The sequence below is a fragment of the Diceros bicornis genome, chromosome 23 (genome assembly GCF_020826845.1).
Source record: "Diceros bicornis minor isolate mBicDic1 chromosome 23, mDicBic1.mat.cur, whole genome shotgun sequence".
Lineage (NCBI taxonomy): Eukaryota > Metazoa > Chordata > Mammalia > Perissodactyla > Rhinocerotidae > Diceros > Diceros bicornis.
Window position 1 is genome coordinate 29,183,000 of NC_080762.1, and position 22,830 is coordinate 29,205,829.

General features: G+C 40.0%; 1 protein-coding gene across 1 annotated transcript in view; it reads left to right on the forward strand.

Moving 5' to 3' along the window:
• The window catches only part of PREP (prolyl endopeptidase), a 116,726-nt gene that overhangs the window by 20,086 nt on the left and 73,810 nt on the right, over window positions 1–22,830 (forward strand). The window contains exons 3-6 of the mRNA XM_058566549.1: window positions 5,075–5,208; window positions 6,533–6,663; window positions 9,673–9,882; window positions 13,886–14,007. Coding sequence (XP_058422532.1) covers window positions 5,075–5,208; window positions 6,533–6,663; window positions 9,673–9,882; window positions 13,886–14,007 — 597 coding nt within the window. The remainder of the gene's footprint in view (window positions 1–5,074; window positions 5,209–6,532; window positions 6,664–9,672; window positions 9,883–13,885; window positions 14,008–22,830) is intronic.

A 22,830-nucleotide genomic window follows, 5' to 3' on the forward strand; every position in this document is an offset into this window, starting at 1 on the left:
TTTTTTTTTTTCTTTTTTAATTATGCTAAGAATTAAATTAAATTAACATGTGATTTGCTCTCTTAAAGGGTTATGTGTACAATACTATATTGTTAACTATAGACACAATGTTGTACAGCAAATCTCTAGAACTTAATCATCTTGCATAACTGGAACTTTGCTTTGCTTTGAATGTTCTAATAGTCAAGGCAAAATGAGATGAATAGAATTTTATATTATATATATATGAATAGAATTATAGTTTTGAGCAGCTATTCTTAGGAAAATGTGTTCAGATTCATCCATAGCTATAAAATCTAAACGGTTGATCCTCTTTAGAGGCTCAGCTGTGGGTGTCATTAATGGGCTTTCAGGTTTCAGTTATTTTATATTAATTTCCTGGAGTGTGAGCGTGGATGCTGAAACTCTTGAGGGACAAAGTATTTTAATTCTCCTCACCCTGCCTCTTGACCAATTCCTCCAGTTTTTTTTTCTTTATGCTTATACCTGTTCTCCCTTTCCCCCAAATTTGTTCTAATTTTTAGGCCAAGAAGCCAGACTATTAAATCTGTAAATGACCAAGAAGATATTTTCCTGGTTAATATATCAGAAATAGTATTAAATATAAAATATCAGAAATAAAATATATTGGCATTCTGTGGAACCCTAAATTTCACAAAGCCTCTTTACAGAAAATTTGCCAATGCCTTCATGACAAGGATTTGCCCAGGTTATGAAGATGTATATTATGAAAGAATTTGAGACTTCTAGGAATTGGAACGTTGTTTGGCTTTGCGTCTAGATGTTTGAGTTGAAAGAGCGCAGTCTTTAAATACTACTCAAAGAGTAATTGACTAACATTTGTGGGTGGGAGGTGACAAAATTGGATGTAACAATCCTAGAATTATTTAGTTATTTAGTAGCATTATTATGCCTGGCGTAATGGTTTTATTAACATTTGAAACAAGAAAAGCCAAAGCGTCTGCTTTAGCGAGAGATGGATTCTGTTGCAGCAGTGGTGGTTGTACCATGAGACAGCTGAAAGAAGCAGAGGGAAATAGAGAAACAATTGGAGAACACAGTTCCGCCTTTCCACGGGAATGCACTGAGCAGCCTGTGACTCTCGGACCCACCGTGGTCCTCCTAGAGCCAGGATAAGGCAAGGCCTAGATGCAGCCTCATACAAACACGGATCAGAAGAATTAGGGAAAGGAAGTCTGCAGGGCTCCCTCCTCAGAGGACCCCCCCGTTGGAAGAGAAAGGGCCAACCAAGACCCTCAACATGCTGGGGTCTCAGAGTGGGAACCTCAAGTAGCTAAAATGTTCTGGTGAGGCTCTTTTGGGAAATAGCCATCAAGTCTACACACTAACGTGCACTGTGCCCATTTCCTCTGTCCTCGCTCCTGTTACAGTGGTCGTTCCCACTCCTTTCAGAGACGCTTTTCCACTTGGCCGTGTCAATCCCTGGACCACTGGCCCAGCTTCCTGATTGACCTCCCTCTTTCCACTTTGGCTCGCCTATCGTCTGTCCTTCACCCAAAGCGAGGGTAGTCTTTTTAAAAGGTAGACTGGATTATATAACTATCTTCTTACCCAGTCGTAGCTCATTTGCACTTAGAATGAAGATTTAAACTTGATATCTGCCCCCCAGGTGCCTATGACCCAGCTCCTGCCTGGCTCTGCCGTGGCCGGGGCTTCCTCTCTCACTCATTCCCAGCTTCACTGATCCCGCTCTCCTTCACGCCGCCGCCTCCAACCCTCAGGGCCCTGCGCCTGCTGTTTCCTCGGCCCAGAACGCCCTTCCCGTCTTAGCATGGCTGCTCCCTCTCTCCTATCAGACCTCAATTCAAAACCTCCCAAGGGCCTCCTTGGCCACCCTGCTGGAAGTAAGCGTCCTCCCTCCTGGTGTTTCCCAGGATCTGTGGTCAACAACCGTTTTTTAAATTTCCAAACCTTTGTGGATTGATGTTTTTGTAAAATATCACCAAGACGTCACAGCAACGTCAAATTTCTTATAGCACTGCCTCTCAGTTTCTGTACTCGTCTCGTCGTGGGCCGGTAGCAAACAGTTGAGGACCAGTGCAGGTTCTGGATGCTACTTTGAGTAGCCGCTGTGTGGTCGTGATGACTAACCGCTCTCAACCCTCTGGCTTGTGCTTTGTCTCTTCCGGAGGAACGTTAGCTCCACAATGACAGGGATCTCGTCTTGGACTTGTCGCCCTCCATCCACAATGCCAGGATTGGTGCTGACACACACTAGGTTCTTATTAAATCCTTGTTGATGCTCCAGCACCCTGACATGCCTGCTCAGCCCAGCTCAGCCCAACATAAGCGGAAGAAAATCATAGGAGGCCCAGGCTGCCCCCCTGGGTGGGTCTGCTTTGTCTCCACGTCCAGTATCGGGCACTGAGTCAGCCTCAGTCACTGTTAGAATGACTAGAAGAAAGTAATTCCAGCTTCAGCGCTATTGCCCACTGCCTGCATGACCTTGACCAGGTGACTTCAATACTGCACGCCTCCATTTCCATGTCACTAAAGTAGGCATGGCATTTCCTGCCTGCCTAAAATCAGGTAATGCTCTCATACACACTTGGTGCTCTCCAAAATGCTGCCCCTCAGTGGCTTTGCAGCTGTGCATCAATTTTGTAACTGAAAAACAGAAACCAGTTTCCTTGTTCACACTCATTTTAATGAGATAGAGTGGGGTCAGCAAACTTCTGTAAAGAGCCACATATTAAATATTTTAGATGTTGTGAGCCATGTAGGTCTCTGTTCGTGTTTTTCTCCCCTAACTCTTTAAAAATATAAAAATTTTCTTGGCTTGAGCGCCATAGGAAAGCAGGCCAGGGTGAAGTGCGCCAATTCCTAGCAATGGGCAATTGGAATTGTATTTTCGTGGGACTTGGTAAATTTTATTTTCTGTTTGAATGAAATAAGAAATGTGACCCATAGCAATTTTATTTTTCTTGAATTGCTCTTCTTGCAAAAAATGTTGTTCATCATTGTGTTCATACTTTATACTCTTTCTCTCTTGTTTTCAAGTGCATTATAAACATTAATGAGTTTTAGAACAGCTTTCTGTCAATGTAGAATCATGGTTCTCCAGAGCGGGGTTGATGGTTTGTGTAGGAGAGCCCATTTAAAGACCATTTTCAGCTGGAATGAGCCCTTTGACCTGGATGATCCATCCAAAAGTGGACTCTGAAAATAATGCATTTTTGTCTGCTGTTCAAAATATCTTGTTAATTTCATGAAGTTTTCTCCTGAGGGTTTTCCTATTTATAGACATCTGATTAAACACTCAATGGACTTTACAGCTGATATGTTTATTCTTGTTTCGTTTCTTACTAATAGCCACATGTAAATTATTTTGAGGCCAAGTTTTTGTAGTATTATAAACTTTCTAACTGCTTAGTTACAGATAGGGTATGCTTGGATATAACTGATCTGTTGTAAAAGCTGCCCCTGCCCCTGCGGCCAGGGTCTCCTGACTTCCTGCAGGCCATCTCTTACCCTTCTTATAAACCATTGTTGTTGATATTCTTATAAATGCCACCCATTTTACAATTTTTTTTTAATATTCTTTAGTTTCAAAATTTTCAAAGTTCTTTGAATTTTAAAGGTAGTAGATCTTAGAAAGATAGTAAGTGAAAAACAAAATTGATAAAATTGCCTTGGTATCTCTAACTTTATTTCTTTAACTCGGACATCTTTTGGGATCACCGGCTGCTGACTTAAGAAGCCTGGAACCTTGGCACAGTGTCAATGTAGTTTATCAACAGTGGTGATCTGAGCAGCAGTATAGGGTGTTTGTTAAGAGCATAGATTCAGGTGCCGGCCCAGTGGCGTAGTGGTTAAGTTTGCACACTCCGCTTCAGCAGCCCGGGATTCGCAGGTTCGGATCCTGGGTGCGGACCTATACACCGCTCATCAAAGCCAAGCTGTAGTGGCATCCCGTTTACAAAGTAGAGAAGGATTGGCACAGATGTTAGCTCAGTGACAACCTTCCTCACCAAAAATATAAATAAATAAACATAGATTCAGGAGCCAGCTCTGCCATTCCTAGCTGCATGATGTTGGGCAACATTTTAACCACTCTTAGACTCAATTTTCTCATCATTAAAGGTAGGCTGGTAAAAGAACCTTCTCCATAGGATTATGAGTTCTAAAAGAGTTAATACTTGCCTGGTACATCGTTAGTGCCATGCAAGTATTAGTTATTATTATTTATTGAGGGAAAATAGACTTTTGCTGATATGTATTTTTCAATCTTCCCCCTCCCCCCAGTTTTACTGAGCTATTATTAAATACAGCACTGTATAAGTTTAAGGTATACAGCATAATGATTAGACTTACATATACTATGAAATGATTACCACAATAAATGTAGTTAACGTCTATCATCTCATATAGATACAAAAAAAAGGAAACGAAAAAAAATTTTTTTCCTTGTGATGAGAACTCTTAGGATTTATTCTCTTAACAACTTTCCTGTATACCATACAGCAGTATGTAACTATAGTCATCATGTTGTACATTACATCCCTAGTACTTGTTCGTCTTATAACTGGAAGTTTGTACCTCTTGACCCTTTCCTCCAATTCCCCCTCCCCCTGCTCCCGCCTTCTGATAACCACAAATCTGATTTCTTTTTCCATGAGTTTTTTTTTCCTTTAGATTCCATATATAATTGAGATCATACAGTATTTGTCTTTCTCCATCTGACTTATTTCATTTAACATAATGCCCTCAACCTCCGTACATGTTACTGCAAAGGGCAGAATCTCCTCCTTTTTTATGGCTGAATCATATTCCATTGTGTGTGTGTGTGTGTGTGTGTGTGTGTGTGTGTGTGTATACCACATTTTCTTTATCCATTCATCCATCAGTGGACACTTAGGTGGTATCCATGTCTTGGCTATTGTAAATAAAGCTGCTGTGAACATGAGGAAGCAGGTATCCCTTTGACATGGTGTTTTTGTTTGCTTTGGATATATTCCTAGAAGTGGAATTGCTGGATCTCACTGATACATATTAGTGGATAATAGATAATGTTATATTTGACTTGCTTTGTCCATTTAAATTTTCTGTACAGGCTTTCGTGGAGGCTCAGAACAAGATTACTGTGCCATTTCTCGAGCAGTGCCCTATCAGAGGTTTATACAAAGAGAGAATGACTGAACTGTATGACTATCCCAAGTACAGTTGCCACTTCAGGAAAGGAAAACGGTATGAGAGGGTGCTCTCATTCAATTTTCTTTTTACTTTTCTTATTGAATGCTTTCTTAAATTTTAAAACACAAATTCTAAATAACTTAGTTTATAAAATTAATTCATTATAAAATCAATTCATTTCTATGCTTGATTATGAGAATAGTATTTTTTGGTTTATTGTCCAAATTCTTTAAAAAGGATTAGAAATTTACTACAGGTATGTCCTAGGAAGAAATCTAGATTGTAGGAAATTATTGTTGTCTTATGGCTAGTAATTAGTGAGATAGGATGATTCATAGAAAGCAATGGAGGTTTGTTTTCCTCTAAAATTAATTATCTTTGGCTTATACTACTTGAAAAGATTTTATTGTGTACATTTCTTCCATCCAAGAATGGAAATAGGCCAAGAGGTGGCATCTATTAATTCACCTCTCCCTTTCACACTCATTTAAACATATTCTCTTGTTCTTTGTTTAAGTCTCTTTGGAACCACCATCACAAATTTACCTTAGAATTTCTTAGTCCCCCCCATACAGGGATCAGCAAAGTATGATCTGCATGTCACACCCTGCCTGCGCCTGGTTTTGTAAATAGTTTAAATGGCACACAGCCATGCCCATTCATTTATGTACAGTCATGCACCACATAACGATGTTTCGGTCAACAAGGGACCACGTATATAACAGTGGTCCCATAATATTAGTACCAGATAGCCTAGGTGTATAGTAGGCTATGCCATCTAGGTTTGTGTAAGTACACTCCATGATGTTCGCACAACAATGAAATCAGCTAACGATGCATCTCTCAAAATGTATCCCCATTATTGAGCAACATAGGACTTGCTTTTGTACTACAACTTCAGAGTTGAGTATAGCAACAGAGACTGTATGGCCCTCAAAGCCTAAAATATTTGCAGTCTTGCCCATTACAGAAAAGGTTTACCGACCCCTCCCCTAGCAGCTTGCCTAGGGAAGGGAACCAGCATTTCATTTTAGAAAATCTACTTTCTTCTCCATTAGCTAAATAGAGACAAATAAAGACTGCTTTATTTGAATATCAGTTTTAATTTTAGCAAATAAAGCAGTCTTTATTTGTCTCTATTTAGCTAATGTGCAGAATTACAATAAATTATTTGAATATCTAAAGCAATTCAGGTAACAAACTCTAGGTACAGAGAGACTGTGGGACCTTCCACTCTAGTCCCCATGGCCCTGGCATGACCTGTTTGCAGCTGTAGCTTTGTTGGTGGTTTTTCTTTTTCTTTCTGCTTATATGCATTTGGTTTTACTCCACAAATAAAAAACTCCACAGCTAAATAAAGGCCATCTCTGTTCCCCAGGTATTTCTATTTTTACAATACAGGTTTGCAGAACCAACGAGTATTATATGTACAGGATTCCTTAGAGAGTGAAGCCAGGGTGTTCCTCGACCCCAACATACTCTCCGATGATGGCACGGTGGCGCTCCGAGGTGAGTGCTTCGCGGCCAGGCCCATGGAAGTCCCAGGGCTCCCACTTGCAGCTCTGACATTGGTGCAGTCGCCTCATCTCTGAAATACCAGACAGAATGTGGACCATATTGTAGAACAGATGCACACTCAGTATCAGGAAAGCTAATTTTTGCACAGTATCTTTAGAACACATGAGTAGTCACATGTTCTTCTGATGGCATGAAGCAGAACTGGGGAATAATTCACACTGGACCCAATTTAGCTTCTAGAGCTTTTGGGATCTTAAAGTATCATCAGCATTTTCTATAACATCCCTGAGATCTATCTGTGGTTGGAAAAAAATTAATCCTCTTCTATAAGTAATTTAACCAGTACAAAGAATGTTCCAACTATAAATATAAAACAGGAAGGAATATTTATGAGATCTGTTTCCTTGGGGGAAAAAAGTGATAGAGTTTTAAAATTTGGTTAATTGTTAGTCTCTTAGAATTAAAAGTATAAAACACGGGGGCGGCCCCATGGCGTAGCAGTTAAGTGCACGTGCTCCGCTGCTGGCGGCCCGGGTTTGGATCCCGGGCGCGCACCGACGCACCGCTTGTCAGGCCATGCTGTGGCGGCGTCCCATATAAAGTGGAGGAGGATGGGCACGGATGTTAGCTCAGGGCCAGTCTTCCTCAGCAAAAAGAGGAGGATTGGCATCAGATGTTAGCTCAGGGCTGACCTTCCTCACACACACACACACAAAAAAGTATAAAACACAATCTTGTAGAAATGAGACAACTTGGTACCCTGTCCCCTGAAGCTTCAAGTTTAAAAACTGAATAGATAAATTTGCCTGCAGTTGTTGTGTGTATCCTAAATAACTCTGCTCCTAAGATAACCTCCTCTACAGGCCATAAAGATTATCCCAGGTTTGTACCATAAGCACTAGTTCTAGGGTAAGGAAGTAGGCTATTCTCTTATTCTATGGTTTAATAATTGTACACTCTGAGAATCATCTCTTGTTAGCATCCTAGCTGTTTTTAGTGAAGCTGGCTCAGCATTTCCCGTGTAGCTTCTTCTGTTTTATGGAAAAAGCACAGATGTATGTTCAGCCCTGCAAAACTGAGCAATTGGAACACTGAAGTCCTGTAATCGATTAGGCCAGAATTAAAGAGCCCTGTTCCAACAGATCTGTGTGTGCAAAGACCCTTTCATAAAGGCATTCAGTCATTTAGTGGTTCCCCTCCTCCTCTCCCCAAATAGGCTGTGTATGTAAATGATGATCCTTTGTCTAATTAGTATTAAAAGTAATCAGTATTGAAAATAAGGTGCCAGCTTGTAAGAGTATTCTTCCATGATTAAAATTTAAGCTTAGAGTTGTAACTGAATTTAATACAGTGGTTCTGTGCAGTAATGTGCCCTGTATAAGAATTCATTTCGTTTTCACAAAGGTCTGTCTTGCAGCTCATCCCGAAGGACTTCATGGTGATAGGGTCTCATCTCTTGCTCTCGGAGTACATTCCAGTAACTGTTTTATGGAATGCTTGCCATGTACAGGCCCTGATGGATGAAAAAGTAAATTAGACGTGGGACCAGGCCTCAATCTTTGAGTTTTCTGAGAATGATATTATAGGGAAGATAGAGTATGGGTAAACATTCAGATTCGTTTGTAGTATATGATTTTTGAAACATATATTTTAAATCAAAATGTTTTATTTAAATTTTTCCTGAAAATTTTCTAATTATATATAAATAATCCAAATAGTACAGTGTTATATAGAGTAAAAAGTGAATATTTTCTCCCCATCACCTTCTAGACTCTTTTCTGCATTTACATACATCTGAGCCTGGATACCCTATAGAAATTATAAGCGATTAATAAGTAGGCTTTGTGAAATCTTAAACATATTTCCCATTAATAGAGATTCCATGTAAAATAGTAGAAAACCTCTGAAAATAGTTGGGTTTCTTAGAATAATTTTCAACCCCCAGTAAAGTTTAGCAAACTTCCATCATGTGAGGAAATCTCATGTGTCAGTGTCTCATATTAAATGCTATATATACTTCATAATTATAAAAGTCCATATATAAACATGTAAATATTTGTCAGGAAACATTCCATAGTGATTCAGTGTTCTGTCATGACCCTGAAGAATTGGACACGGCGGAACAGTCCCTAGACTGTGGCTTTTCTTTCTTTTTCATGTCATTTTTGGAACGTGCATGGTGTCGTCCTTCACTGCAAACCCTCTGCCTTTATTTACCTGGGCTCGTGGTAGTCAGATGGTGTGGGTGTTAATCCCTGAGTGCTAGCACCGATCAGAAAATGAGGTTGTAAAGAATGATTTCAAATAGTTTGGCATTCATTCCAAAAATTACCTAATGGCCCCAGTTTAGTTCTGTTACATAGAATGCATCATAATTGTCATTACTCTATATGCAGTTTCCTTATTCCTTTTTCCCCTCATTCCCTTTAGAGTATAAATAAAATATGCCAAAAGTCCCAGAGGAGCTCTGCTTTCAAGTGAACTGCCTGTTGAGTTATAGAAATTTAAAAATGGAAGCATCCTAGTGGTCATATAATCCAGTACAGTCATGCATCGTGTAACAATGGGGATACATTCTGAGAAATGTGTCGTTGGGTAATTTCATCATTGTGCGAACATCATAGAGTGTAGTTGCACAAACCTAGGTAGTATAGCCTACTATACACCTAAGCTATATTGTACTAATCTCATGGGACCATCGTATATGTGGTCTGTCGTTGACCAAAATGTTGTTATGCGGCGCATGACTGTACTTCATTTTACAGATGAGGAAACTAAGACCTGGAGAGGTTTGGACACTTGTCCAAGGTCATCAGGCAAATTCCTGTAAGACCTGGGCTCAGACCCCCGATTTCCTCACTATATTTCCTTCTCCTTCATTTGCTGCATTCTGCCTCATGTTTGACAGAGAGCTTGGTCAGACAGCAAAGAGGGCAGTGGGCAAGGCAAGGAGTTGTGTCTCCGTGTTCACTGTTTGATGATTTCTCCCATGTCCCATAGGCTATGCATTCAGTGAAGATGGTGAATATTTTGCCTATGGTCTGAGTGCCAGTGGCTCAGACTGGGTGACGATCAAGTTCATGAAGGTCGATGGTGCCAAAGAGCTTCCAGATGTGCTTGAAAGAGTCAAGTTCAGCTGTATGGCCTGGACCCATGATGGGAAGGGAATGTTCTACAACTCATACCCCCAACAGGATGGAAAAAGTGATGGTAAGTTAAGACTTCAGATGCAAGCATCTTTTTCATGGAATAGAAGTGTGACTTCACATGACTTGAAAAGAGAAGCTAAACCCTAATAGAGATTGCTTGGTGTAGAGGCAAGATTCCTCAAAGGACGTTGTGTCATTTAGCTTTGTTGTGTAACAGATCACCCCAAAACTTAGTGGCTTAGAATAATGACCATTTATTTTTGCTTGTGAGTCTATGGGCTGGCCAAGCAGTGCTTCTGGGTTTACACAGCTGAGTTCTATCATGTATCTGTGGTCAGCTGCGGGTTAGCTGGCTGATCTTGGCTTGACTCCTTCATGTGTCTGGGGCCTCGGCTCTGCTCCATGTAGTCTCTCATCCTCTAGCAGGCTTTCCTGGGCTTGTTTGCATGGCAGCTCAGCAGGATTCCAAGGGGGAGAGCCAAAAGGCACAACCTCTTTGATGCCTAGACTTGCTGCTGTCATAACATCACTTTGTTACATTCTGTTGGCTAAAGCAAGTCATGGGGCCAGCCCCTGTTCAAGGGCTGGGGAAACAGATACAGGGAACTGTGAAAAATTGTGGCCATTATTGCCATTAGTCCTTCACAGATGTGTTACATCTCGCAAGAGGATCATGGAGAAGATGGATTTTCTTCATAAAACCAAATTATTTAATGATGTTGACTGATTTTAAAATTTTCCTATTGCAGTAATCATCTCTCTTCCCCTGATGAGAAGTTGCAGATCACCTGTTGGTTGCACTGATCTTGAGATTTTTCTCCTTGTTAATTTCCAGGACACGCCTTTGTTCTTCTCCCCTTCAATTGCACAAAGATCCTATTGTGTTCAAGTGGTCCCTCTTTCTTTCTGCCTTCACTCCTCATCTTCCCAGACAGGAAGGGCCCTGCACCTTATACCCTGCTGGTACAAAGCTGTCTACATCATCTTCTTCTTTATGCCACCCCATATTTCCACGTGGCTTCTAGCATTTTCGTGTTATCTTGGTTGGTCTCTACAGGTGGGTTTTATGATCCCTTTGTTGGAGATCTGGAGCTGGGGTGCAAAGTCTGAGTTCCTTGCTGCAGGGCCTGGGGCTGGCAAGAAGCACAGCTACTCCAGTGCTTTCTACTGCACATACTGTCCCCTTTTCATGACTTGCTGTATCTTTGTCATCTTTAGAGATGCTTTCTTTCTTTTCTGACTGCCCCCGCAGTTGAATTGGGAATAAGGCTACAATGCTTTTCATCTCTTTTGGCTATTTTTAGCTTTTGCTGCCTTTTGATTAGACTACTACAGTACCTTCTTCTTAATTCACCAATGAGCTGCAAGAGAAGCTAAGAGTAGGCTCTTTATTCAAGGATGTTGACTAAAGAAAGACCTCTGTGCTCTGTACACTGAATTAGCTGCCTGTGTTAAGAGTGCCCCCGAGTTAGAAAATGTTGGTTATTTCCAAGTTCTGGGAGACCAAAAAAGTATGTAACTGGCTATTTCTTGTTAGAGAACAGTGTTAACTTGTGAAAAACATGAAAGTTATTATTTATCCTTAGCTTTCAGTGGCAAAAGTGGTAATGATTAGTAATTGTAATTGATTTAAGAAAGCCAACATCTTCCCCCAGCTGTATTTTGCTGCCTTTTTGTTGAGAGGACCTCAACAGCCTATGCGAGGGAGGGACTTATGAATGAAGCTAAGTTTCTTACCAGTGTTCCTGGAAAACCCACGGAAAATCACCAAGTACCCTAAAGCTTTTTTTATATTATGGTATTATCTTACTCTTTTTCTTCATTGTCCTGAAAGCTTGGTACATTTTTATAATGAAAAAAAGTAGTTCTATCTCATAGCAGCCTCCAAAATCAGCAAATATGTATGAATTACCTCCAGGTGACACCCACCTGATACTTAACTTTTTTTTTTTAATAGACTTTTTCTTTTAGCGCAGTTTTAGGTTCACAGCAAAATTGAACAGAAGGTACAGAGATTTCCCATACACCCCCTTCCCCTGCACATGTGTAGCCTCCCCTAATTTGATATCTCCTATCAGAGTGGTACAACTGATGAGCCTACATTGACACATCATAATCACCCAAAAACTATAGTTTACATTAGAGTTCACTCTTGGTGTTGTACATTCCATGGATTTGGACAAATGTATAATGATATGTACCCACCATTGTAGTATCATTCAGAGTAGTTTCACTGCTCTAATGATCCTCTATGTTCTGCCTTTTATCCTCCCTCCCCACTAGCCCCTGGCAACCGCTGATATGTTATATCATCTCCATAGTTTTGCCTTTTCCAGAATGTCATATAGTTGGAATCATTCAGTATATAGCCTTCTCAGATTGGCTTCTTTCACTAGTAATATGCATTTAAGTTTCCTCCATGTCTTTTCATGGCTTGATAGCTCATTTCTTTTTAGCACTGGATAATTTCCCATTGTCTGGATGTAGCACAGTTTGTTTATCCATTCACCTACTGCAGGACATCTTGGTTGCTTCCAAGTTTTGGCAACTATAAATAAAGCTGCTATAAATATCCATGTGCAGGTTTTTGTGTGGACATAAGTTTTCAACTCCTTTGGGTAAATACCAGGGAGTATGATTGCTAGATCATGTAGTAAGAATATGTTTCATTTTATAGGAAACCACCAAGCTGTCTTCCAAAGTGGCTGACCATTTTGCATTTCCACCAGCAATGAATGAGAGTTCCTGTTGCTCCACATCCTCAGTAGCATTTGGTGTTGTCAGTATTCTGGATTTTGGCCATTCTGATAGGTGTGTCGTGGTATCCCATTGTTTTAATTTGCATTTCCTTGATGACATGTGATGTGGAGCATCTTTTCATATGTTTATTTGCCGTCCATACATCTTCTTTGATGTGGTATCTGTTAAGGTCTTTGGCACATTTTTTAATTGGGTTGTTTGTTTTCTTATTGTTGAGTTTTAAGAGTTTTTTGTACATTTTGGATAACAGTCCTTTATCAGATATGTCTTTTGCAAATATCTTCTCCCAGTCTGTGGGTTGTCTTTTTGTGGTTTGTCCCAGTCTTGTGGCAGAAGGTTTTAACTTTAATGAAGTCCAGTTTATCAATTCTTCTTTCATGGATCATGCCTTTGGTTTTATATCTAAAAAGTCATTGCCAAACCCAAAGTCATCTAGATTTTCTTCTGTGTTATCTCCTAGGAGTTTTATAGTTTTGCATTTACATTTAGGTCTGTGATCCATTTTGAGTTAATTTTTGTGAGGTGTGTAAGCTCTGTCTCAATTGTTTTGCATGTGGATGGCCAGTTGTTCCAGCACCATTTGCTGAAAAGACTATCTTTTCTCCATTTTATTACCTTTGCTCCTCTGTCAAAGATCAGTTGACTATATTTATGTGGGTCTATTTCTGAGCCCTCTGCTCTGTTCCATTGATCTATTTGCCTATTCTTTTGCCAATACCACACTGTCTTGATTACTTATAGTAGGTCTTGAAGTCAGGTGGTGTCAGTCTTCCAGCTTTGTTCTCTTCCTTCAATGTTGTGTTGGCTATTCTGGGTTTTTTTTTTTTTTTCATTTCACATAAACTTCAGAACCAGTTTGTCAATATCCATAAAATAACTTGCTGGGATTTTGATTGGGATTTTATTGAATCTATACATTGAGTTGGAGAACAACTGGCATTTTGACAATATTGACTCTTCCTATCCATGAACTTGGAATATCTCTCCATTTGTTTAGTTCTTCTTTGATTTCTTTCCTCAGAGTTTTTAGTTTTCCTCATATAGATCTTGTACATATTTTGCTAGATGTATACCTAAGTATTCCATTTTGAGGGGTGCTAATGTAAATGGCATTGTGCTTTTAGTTTCAGTTTCCCCTTGTTCATTGCTGGTATACAGGAAAGCAATTAACGTTTGTATATTGACCTTGTATTCTGCAACCAGATACTTAACTTTTTAAATGTTTCTAGCATTGTACAATATGGTGGAATAGATTTTCTTGAAATTGCCAAATGCACTTCAGTATACGATTTTAACTTCTTCAGGCACAGAGACATCCACCAATCTCCACCAAAAGCTCTGCTACCATGTCCTGGGGACTGATCAGTCAGAAGATGTTTTGTGTGCTGAGTTTCCTGATGAGCCAAAGTGGATGGGTGGAGCTGAGGTATTGTACTACCATGAAACTTTACCCCTAAAGACCGTGTCTCATGGATTGTATATATAAATATTCTCACTATGCAACGATCTTTATGGGTGATAGAAGTCTTTTGAATATTCTTTTGTTAAAAATATTGGTATTCAAATTGACTCAATAATGAAGGTGATAAACCTTTTAACTGCAATCTCAACATAAAAATCTTAATACTAAAAGTTATACATGCTTATGGTAAAAAGAGAAATGTAAAAGTACAGAATAACGTAAAGTAGGACATGAATATTTTGAAACTCAGAATCCTACTTCTCAGAGGTGAGAAGAATATCCTTCCAAAAATTTTCCTTCTTTATGCAGGTGTGAATGTGGGAGAAGAGAGAGAATGTGTGTTTTCCTTTTTTACACAACTGTGCTCTTCATGTAGATTTTTCACTTGTTTTTACATTAAAATAAGTACCTTTTAGACATTTTCCCATCTTATAGATAGTTCATACATTCCTTGGGGATCTTGACGATAACCATCCTCTATGGAAGTGATGTGTTTTGAAGTTACTGGCCCAGATTTTGTTCTGTATCTTGAGAATCAACTGTGAAAAAACTTAGAGATACCTGGAGTAAGAATTGGACGTTTCTTGTTAGCTCACTTCTGAGTACTAAGAAATTTTTTTTAAAGAAGAGCATTCTGAGTGTTTTAATATGGGTGGGCTATCATCCCATTTTTAATGAGGATGAGGAATCGATTAGAAACTTTTTAGTTTATCAAGCCATTTACCTCTTCTCTGAGAGACAATTAAAACTTTGGTAAGAAAGTTCATTGAAGGGTAGAATAGGAATCCACGGTATTTTTAGCCCATGCGTTGACATACCTCATTCCAAATTCTCCTTTTATTTATTTTTCTCTAGACTAGAGGTTGGAAAACTACTGCCCTCAAGCCAAATCTGGCCTGCTGCCAGTTTTTGTAAATAAAGTTTTACTGGAACACAGCCTTGCCATTTGTTTACATATTATCTGTGGCTGCTTTCAAACTGCAGTCGCAGTGGCAGAGTTGTGTAGTTGCCACAGAAGGCCACATGGCCCACAAACCTGAAAATATTTACTCTCTGGCTCTTTATAGAAAAAATTTGCCAGACTTGAATGCAGTGTGTGAAAAATGAATTTATAGGACTTTTATTTTATTACCTAAATCTGCCCTTTGTTCACGCTTTTTCTTTTCTGCCTAACTCCCCACCCTACAGGCTTTTCTTGTGTAGTTACTATTGTCATATTTCCCACATATTTGTTTTTAATGGCTTTCTGACTATTTGTAGATTGTTTCTACTAAGTTTTCTTCTTAGCCCAGTTTCTCCTCACACCTAAGCCTTCTGCTTACTAAGGATAATAGATATTTATTTATAAAATAATATACATTTTTACCTTCATCTGAATGAAACACTTAGGGAGATAAATATGCTACCAAAAAATTTTTAAATGTTAGGTCATGTGTTTCTCTTAACTGTTTTGGGGGAGAGGTTTTGATCTGGAAAACATAAAATATATTTTAATAGTAAATTTTGTTCCCTCTAGACTCTTCATAAAATCAAAACATGCTCTCCTGGTGGAATTTTTATGCTTCAAAGCTAATAATTTCATTGCAGCAGATCTATTTTAATTAAGGTCAAATTATTTGATCGATACAATAAAATGAATACTGAAAATAAATGTCAGAATATCGATATATTTTAGCATACTGGTCTAAAAGAAACAAGCTTAACAGTAGAAAAGATATACAACTCTAGTTGCTCAACTCTATTAGCATTTGGTTGAAGCAGCTAGGTTTTTGTTCTTTTTTAAAAATTGTGGTAAAATATGTATAACGTAAAATTTACCAGTTTAATCATTTTTTTAAGTGTCGAGTTTGGTGGCATTAAGTTCATTCACATTATTGTGAAATCATCACCACCATCCATCTCTAGAACTTTTTTCATATTGCAAAACTGAAACTCTGTACCCATTAAGCAATAACTCTCCATCCCCCACTCACCCAGTCCCTGGTAACCACCATTCTACTTTCTGTCTCTATGCATTTGCCTGCTCTAGGTACCTCCTATAAATGTCATCATATAGTATTTGTCCTTTTGTGACTGACTGTTTCACTTAACGTAACGTCTGCAAGGTTCATCCATGTGTCAGAATTTCCTTATTATTCAGTTTTAAAAAAACTGAATAATATTCCATTGTGTGTATATACCACGTTTTGTTTATCCATTCATCCATCTATGGACACTTGGGGTGTTTCCACAACATTATTGTAAATAATGCTGCTATGAGCAGCCAGTTTTTTAAAATACAGTGGAGGCCTATATGCGTTTAACATGTGTATATTCAATTCTACTAGCTAGGCAACTGAAAAGAAAAGCAAATTTAAATAGTTCAGGTGATCCTTCTACCGTTCACTCAATAGTCTATGTAACTTGTCTATGTACAAGTCTATGTAACTTGTCTAATATAATTTTTACCACAACCTTGAGAGATGATGATCATTCCACTGTATGGACAAAATAAAATACCTCCTGGGGTGGTTAACTTGCAGGTCCGTGGCAGGAACTGCCTGCTGGGGATGTTAGACCCCACAGCCTGTATCTTAACCACCATGCACTTGGCCTGCCTGGTCAAAAGGAAAGAAGTCATGCAAAAACAGTAGGAGTCACCATTTAAAGATTGACAATAAATGAAGAGATGCATCCGTACTGCACAGAAGTAATAAATGAAGTTGTAAAAAAAACTAAAGGGACATATATGGTGAGTCCTAAGGAACTTTATATTGGATCAAGGCCCTAATGAGCAAATTATGCAGAGGAAGACTTTAAGAAAACTAGTGGGCTCAGTAAACACAAACTGGGTATAGATTTCCCTTAAGTTGTCTTCCAGCTGCTTGGAGGGTCTTGCTAGACAGATGTCACCTCACCAGTTGCCAGGGTTGGTTGGGCAGGTCCTGCTGACTGGGTGAGTGTCCCCTTCCTTCTTCACCCTGCTATGTGTGGTCTTTCTGAGCTGAGAGGACCTTCTTGCTGCATAGAGGAGCACTCTTTGTCACTTCAATACAAGTACTATATAGTTCACAGGTATGAAGCCTTCAGAAGCCTCAGGCCCATCCTGAATTGATGGTTCAGTTCCAGGTCAGAGAAATCTTGATTATGAAAAATATCTTGATGTGAGAGTTTCTTGTACCTGCCAAGGAAGTATGATAAAGCCCAGGGGAGTCCAAGCAGCTGGTGCACAGGTGACTGGCTAGACCAGAAGCACCCAGGACTGGTGCACAGATAAGCACTCAGGACATTCACTGGAAAGGAAGCAAACAGTTTCTTAACAGCCTTTATTTGGTGACCCGTACCTTAGAGACCAGCGGTAGTCCTCTTCATAACCAGGCACCAAATGCATGTGCTGCAGTTGTTGCATTTCTTTTTCAAATAGTTGCTTTTAGAATCGTCATTTGGCACCTAGTATTTTGTTAATAGATCTAACAATGTCTCTGAATGGAGAGCCGGTGTTAGAGTGATGGGTGGACTGGGGCAGAAATCAGATTTTTTTCTGATCCTATCTTGTGTGGCCTTGGGCAGGTCACTTCATCTCTCTAGGTCTGTTTCCTTCCTTTCCTCCAGGGCTTTTTCAGCTCTGAAAGTCTATGGATGGGGGATTTATCACAGCATCTCATGGACCCTGAAGCAGGCTTCCTGGATGAGAACGTAGCTGCTGCATGTGAGAGCCGTAGGACATGGGTGTTGGGTTTTGTGGGTGTGGTTGGAGGGGCGGGTGGGCGAATGGCTGGCTGGGCGTGTGGATGTGTGTGGGTTTCTCTGGCAAGCTGCCGTCCTGCTTCCCTTTGGCTTTTGCAATCCAAGTTCACTTAGGGCTTCCCCTGTATCATAGATGCTATCTCCTCATGACTCATCTTCCTTCACAGATACTTCCTCTGCCTTCCTGCCTGGACAGGTCTTTCTGGCCTTGAGCGGTCTGGAAGTTACCATCCGGAAGCAGCTTTAGTTTTTCCATTGTTGCCTCTGACAGCATCTCTCCCCAGGACAACTGCCTTCCACCTGGCAGAATCCATAGCTTGCTGGATGCTTTTGGGCATTAGAACTGTTACTAAAGGTCCATTGCAGTCCAAAACAAAATATTGACTCTCCAATCTACATGCTTCTTCCCTCTCCCCAGCTCAAGTTTGGTGAGCACATGGGGGACTGGCAGGTGGGGTAGGGACTATTCAATCCTCCCCTTAGCTTTTTTTTTTTTTTACCATACAAAGACCTGGACATGAATAGTCATAGCAGCCTTGTTCATGATAGCCCCAAACTGGACACAACCCAAATATCCATTAATAAGTGCATGAATGAACAAATTGTGGTACATCCCTATGATGGAATACTACTCAGCAATAAAAAAGAGTGAACTATTGATATACCCAACAATGTGGACAAATCTCGAAATAATTATGCTCAGTGAAAGAAGCCAGAAAAGAAAGAGTACATAGTGTTTGATTCCATTTATATAACGCTCTCTAGAAAATGCAAACTAGTCTCTAATGGCACAAAGCAGATCATTGGTTGCTTGGGGATTGGAGGTGGGGAACAGGAGGGAGGGAATATGAAGGGGCAGGAGGAAACTTAGGAGGATGATCAGACTGGAACATTGGAATTTAAGTTTTATAGGTGGGGCCATTCTGAGCAATGACAAGATCTTCTGTTACCTCCCATGGGTCATTCTTAGTGGTTTAGGTTCGCCAGTGGCCATGCAGGGAGGAGGGGTTGGAGAAGGGGAATAGACTTTTTGCTCATCGGGAGCTGTTTGACTCTTGGCTGCTCAAAGTCATGAAGTGTGTCTAGGCACCAGCTCTCTATGGCATCCTTTTGTAGGTGGTGAGATTCCCTTCAATTCTGGGAACCTCTGTACTTGAATGTTCCCCGATGTGGGTTATAAATTCTCTGGCTGACCTTTTGCATTGCCCTCCCAAAGCTTCTGCTCCCAGCAGGATTCCCTTTAGATTCAAACCTCTCTGCCGCTCCCCTCAACCCAATTCCTTTTTCAGCTGGGACCTTTAAGATGACTGGAGGCCAGCTTCCTTCCTGGTGCCTCGTAGCCCAGGGGAAGCTGCATCCGCAGGTCGTTCCATCCTGGAAATGCAGGCAGTGTTCATCAGTGTCCTCACCTGCCAGCCAAGGGCCTCCCACCCTCAGTCCCTCCCAGCACCCGCGTGCTGCTGGAGTCACAGGAACAGCAGCTCCCTCGTGCCCCTGGGGGTAATGTGCAGCAGATATCTAGCATTTGGCTTGAAGGGACAGTGATGTTATTTATTATTGACTATAGACTGTGAGGCTTCAGTTGGAGGGCAGGATTGTGGGAGGATAGAAATTGTCATGTTTTGGAAGGTGCTATTGGACACACACAAAAAAGAAAGAAAGCCCTCTTTATTTTAAAGTGAATTATAGAGCATTTGAAAAAAAAAAAGAAATCAAGCATTTTGAGGCACTTTTCCCAGCAGAGGGTGCTCTAGAATGAAGATTCTGAAAATGTATCAAGTCCCTTTAGAAAGCAGTAAGAAGAAAATGCCCAACCTCTTTGTGATTATCTAGCTGAATCCTGCATTGAGAACCTAATTCTATTATACTTAATTCGTGGGGGGAAAAAAGGTTCGATTTTCTTTTTTTTGCAAAGGTAATCCTAATCTTAATATTTATCACATATCTCCCTTGTGAGCCCTAGTAATTAAAATATATATATATTTGTGTACCCGTACATATTTACACATATATGAACACGTAAAATCATTGCTTGATGTTGACTCACCGTAGGCACTCAGTGAATGTTGATTTCCTTCCATCCCCTCCCCTGCTGAGGTTCACGCACACAGACCCTCTAGGCCTGGTGTGCACCCAGCCTCACCTTACAGATCCTACATGGTCAGTGAGGTCCAGATGCTCCTCAGGGAGCTCTGCCCTACCCGTCCCTTACTCGTTTGGTAGTTATGACTTGAAGCAGTGACTGTTCAGCAGCCCTCTTCCTGGCCAGCACAGTCCATGCATTTATCCCCCAAATGCCTGGTGAGCCCTTACCTTGCATCCACCACTGTGCTGGGGCCAGGCGATGCTCAGGAACAGAGATGGGCAGGTGCTGGCCCTTATGGATGATGTTCTGTTGTAATAAACTATTCTACATACACATTTTTAAATAATACAGTGAGGCTGGGAGGGCTCATGACAGAATTTCCTCCATGTTCGGTTTGTGTGTCATTTTAAAGACACCGTTGTCCTCTTGACCTTAACTTCAGTAATTGAGCCTGAGGCTGCCAGCGTGTGTTCTTATTGGTGACCCCCTCATTTCCTTGTGCTGTCCCGGGAGTCATGTACTCCACTGGCTCTGAGAGACTGATTCCCTCTGTGCATCACAGGAGCGACTGAGTGGTGGTCTCTGTCAGTCCCTGGGTGGACTCCTAACCTGGACTGTGTGTCCGAGGCTCATCGCCTGTGTCCTCTCTTTCATCAGCGCCGCATGGAGTGGTAATATGCATCCCGCTGATTAGGACGCAGGGAAATCTCAGCAGCATGGTTGGGAGGGCAGAAAAGTCAGGAGGCCAAACTAAAGACCTGGGTATGAGTAAAGCTAGAACGCTGTGCTGCTCTGTACATGTAGAAAAGCTCCTGGGGGGGGGGGGCTGGTTTTTGTAGCACTGCTGTAGATTTGTTAATTAATTGCTTTTCTCACCTGACCCCACTGTTGCTCAGTAAGGGAAAAAGAAAACAAACAGTAGATTCTTGAATAACCAAGCTTGTCTGCCAAAGAAACAATCACATAAATTAGAAACAAGAGTGGCTATATCATGTCAAGACCTACATTATTTATTTTACTTTGAATGGGTTTTCTTTTCCTAGAATTTTCTGTTATATCTGTTTCTGGCCTACCAAGCAACACGTCCTATGGTATTTGGGTTGATTTCTTTTTTCCCCCCTTGCTATAGTACTTCACAGTATTGGGAAAGTTCGGTAATTAATTTAACGACTACCTGTCAGCGATGTTCGTGTTAATGCACTCACATGTGCTTATGACTACACCATACTTCTGTTACTGTTATTTTTATTACAAATCCATAATAAGTCCCATAAATGAAAAACCATCATTGTAGGTGATCAGTTTGACATTTAAAAGTTGTCCTAGATTAAGTTTTGGAAACATTTAATATTAAAGAGATGATGATCTGATTCACAACCATTATGAAAGGAATCCAAAAGAGTCTATAAAATAAAATTGATAAAATTTCCTGTTCTGAGAGGAATATGATTAACTCTCAAAGCTATTAAAATCCATTTTCACTCCTTTTGTTATTTTCCCAGACAATTTTAAGTCTCACTGCTTCTTAATATACTTTTTTATACACACAGTTAATTCTTTTATAATAATATATAAAAGAAAATTCTTTCCTCAATTTGAAAAAGTGCATGTAGATTCAAATTATGAAAAAACTTTCCCCATCCTCTTCTTATTGGATTCTAGGTAGAGAAAATTATATATAAAGAAATTTCATGTCCATGAAGATTTGGTTATTAGCACAAGATCACATGACTATGGAATTCAGTAGCTCTAGCATAAACTAGCTTATGAGTTTTTCTTTGAAAATGATAATATGTTTGATGAAAGTCCACATATTCTATGTATATATAAATACTGGTTATGTGTCTCCTCGTTTTAAAAGACAAATAACTTTGTAGATAAACGATTGGGAGTTTAAAACATTAATAAATAATCTTCTATTAATTTTCTCCTAACATGAGATGCATGAAGAAAAGCTAGCTTATTCAGATCATTTTGAAAGCCCAGCTCTTCTTCTTATGTAATATTGAGACTGAGAATAGCCAAATTCATTGATTTTAAAAGTTTTGTAAAGCTAATAATAGTAAATAGTTATATTGGTTTATTCTTTAAAATGAAATACAAAGATCTCATTCTCCAGAGAAACTGCTATCATTGACATATTAGTTCTATTTCACACTTATTTCTGTAGATTAATTAAAAAATAAAAAAGCCACAAATGAGTGGATAGTAGAGCTGCTGACCTCTTGTGAACAGGGAGCAGCTTGACCCAGACTCTGGTCTGAATGGATCACTGTCACACCCACATGAGGCATTAACTGAGGACATTTCATGAAAACATATTATCTGGGACTAGATTCCCCTGAGCTGTGCTCTGGTTGCTGCTTCTCTCTAAATTCTGTGGGTTTATGGCTCCTGGGTTTGTAGAGGTTATATTCCTGAATATGCTAAGTCATACAGATTATGTGTTTGTTGGACCAGCACAGAATAAAGTAGAAAATGCATACTCCATCAATAGCTTGAATGAAGTCTATCAAGGGCTTCCTTGGTATTACTACCTCAGTGTAACTTAATACCACAATATGCATAATTAAAATTTCTTAGTAAATTAATGTGGCTTGTTTAATGAAAGTATAAGGTCTGATACCCCCATACCTTATTTGTGCCTTACCTTTTGATAAATGTAAGTGAGTATGACAGCTGTTATTAGGTGCTTTCTCCAAAAACAGAAGCCAACATTTATAAAGTTTTCTTCTGGTTAGCATAAAATATGCCCAGATGAGAACCCACAAAGGTTAGAGGGGAACAATTCTCTCCCCACTCCTCTGACCTCCTGCAGAGGAGTTTTCCTCGATCAGGGTTTCTCAGTAACTAGACACGAGGGAGACTGGGAGTTCGCCGCCTAGCTGATCCACAGCCCTAAGCTGCATTCTGAAGTGAGCACCTTGTCAGCCATCAAGTTGATATCTGGTTCTTCATCTGTTGTTTTGTTTCTA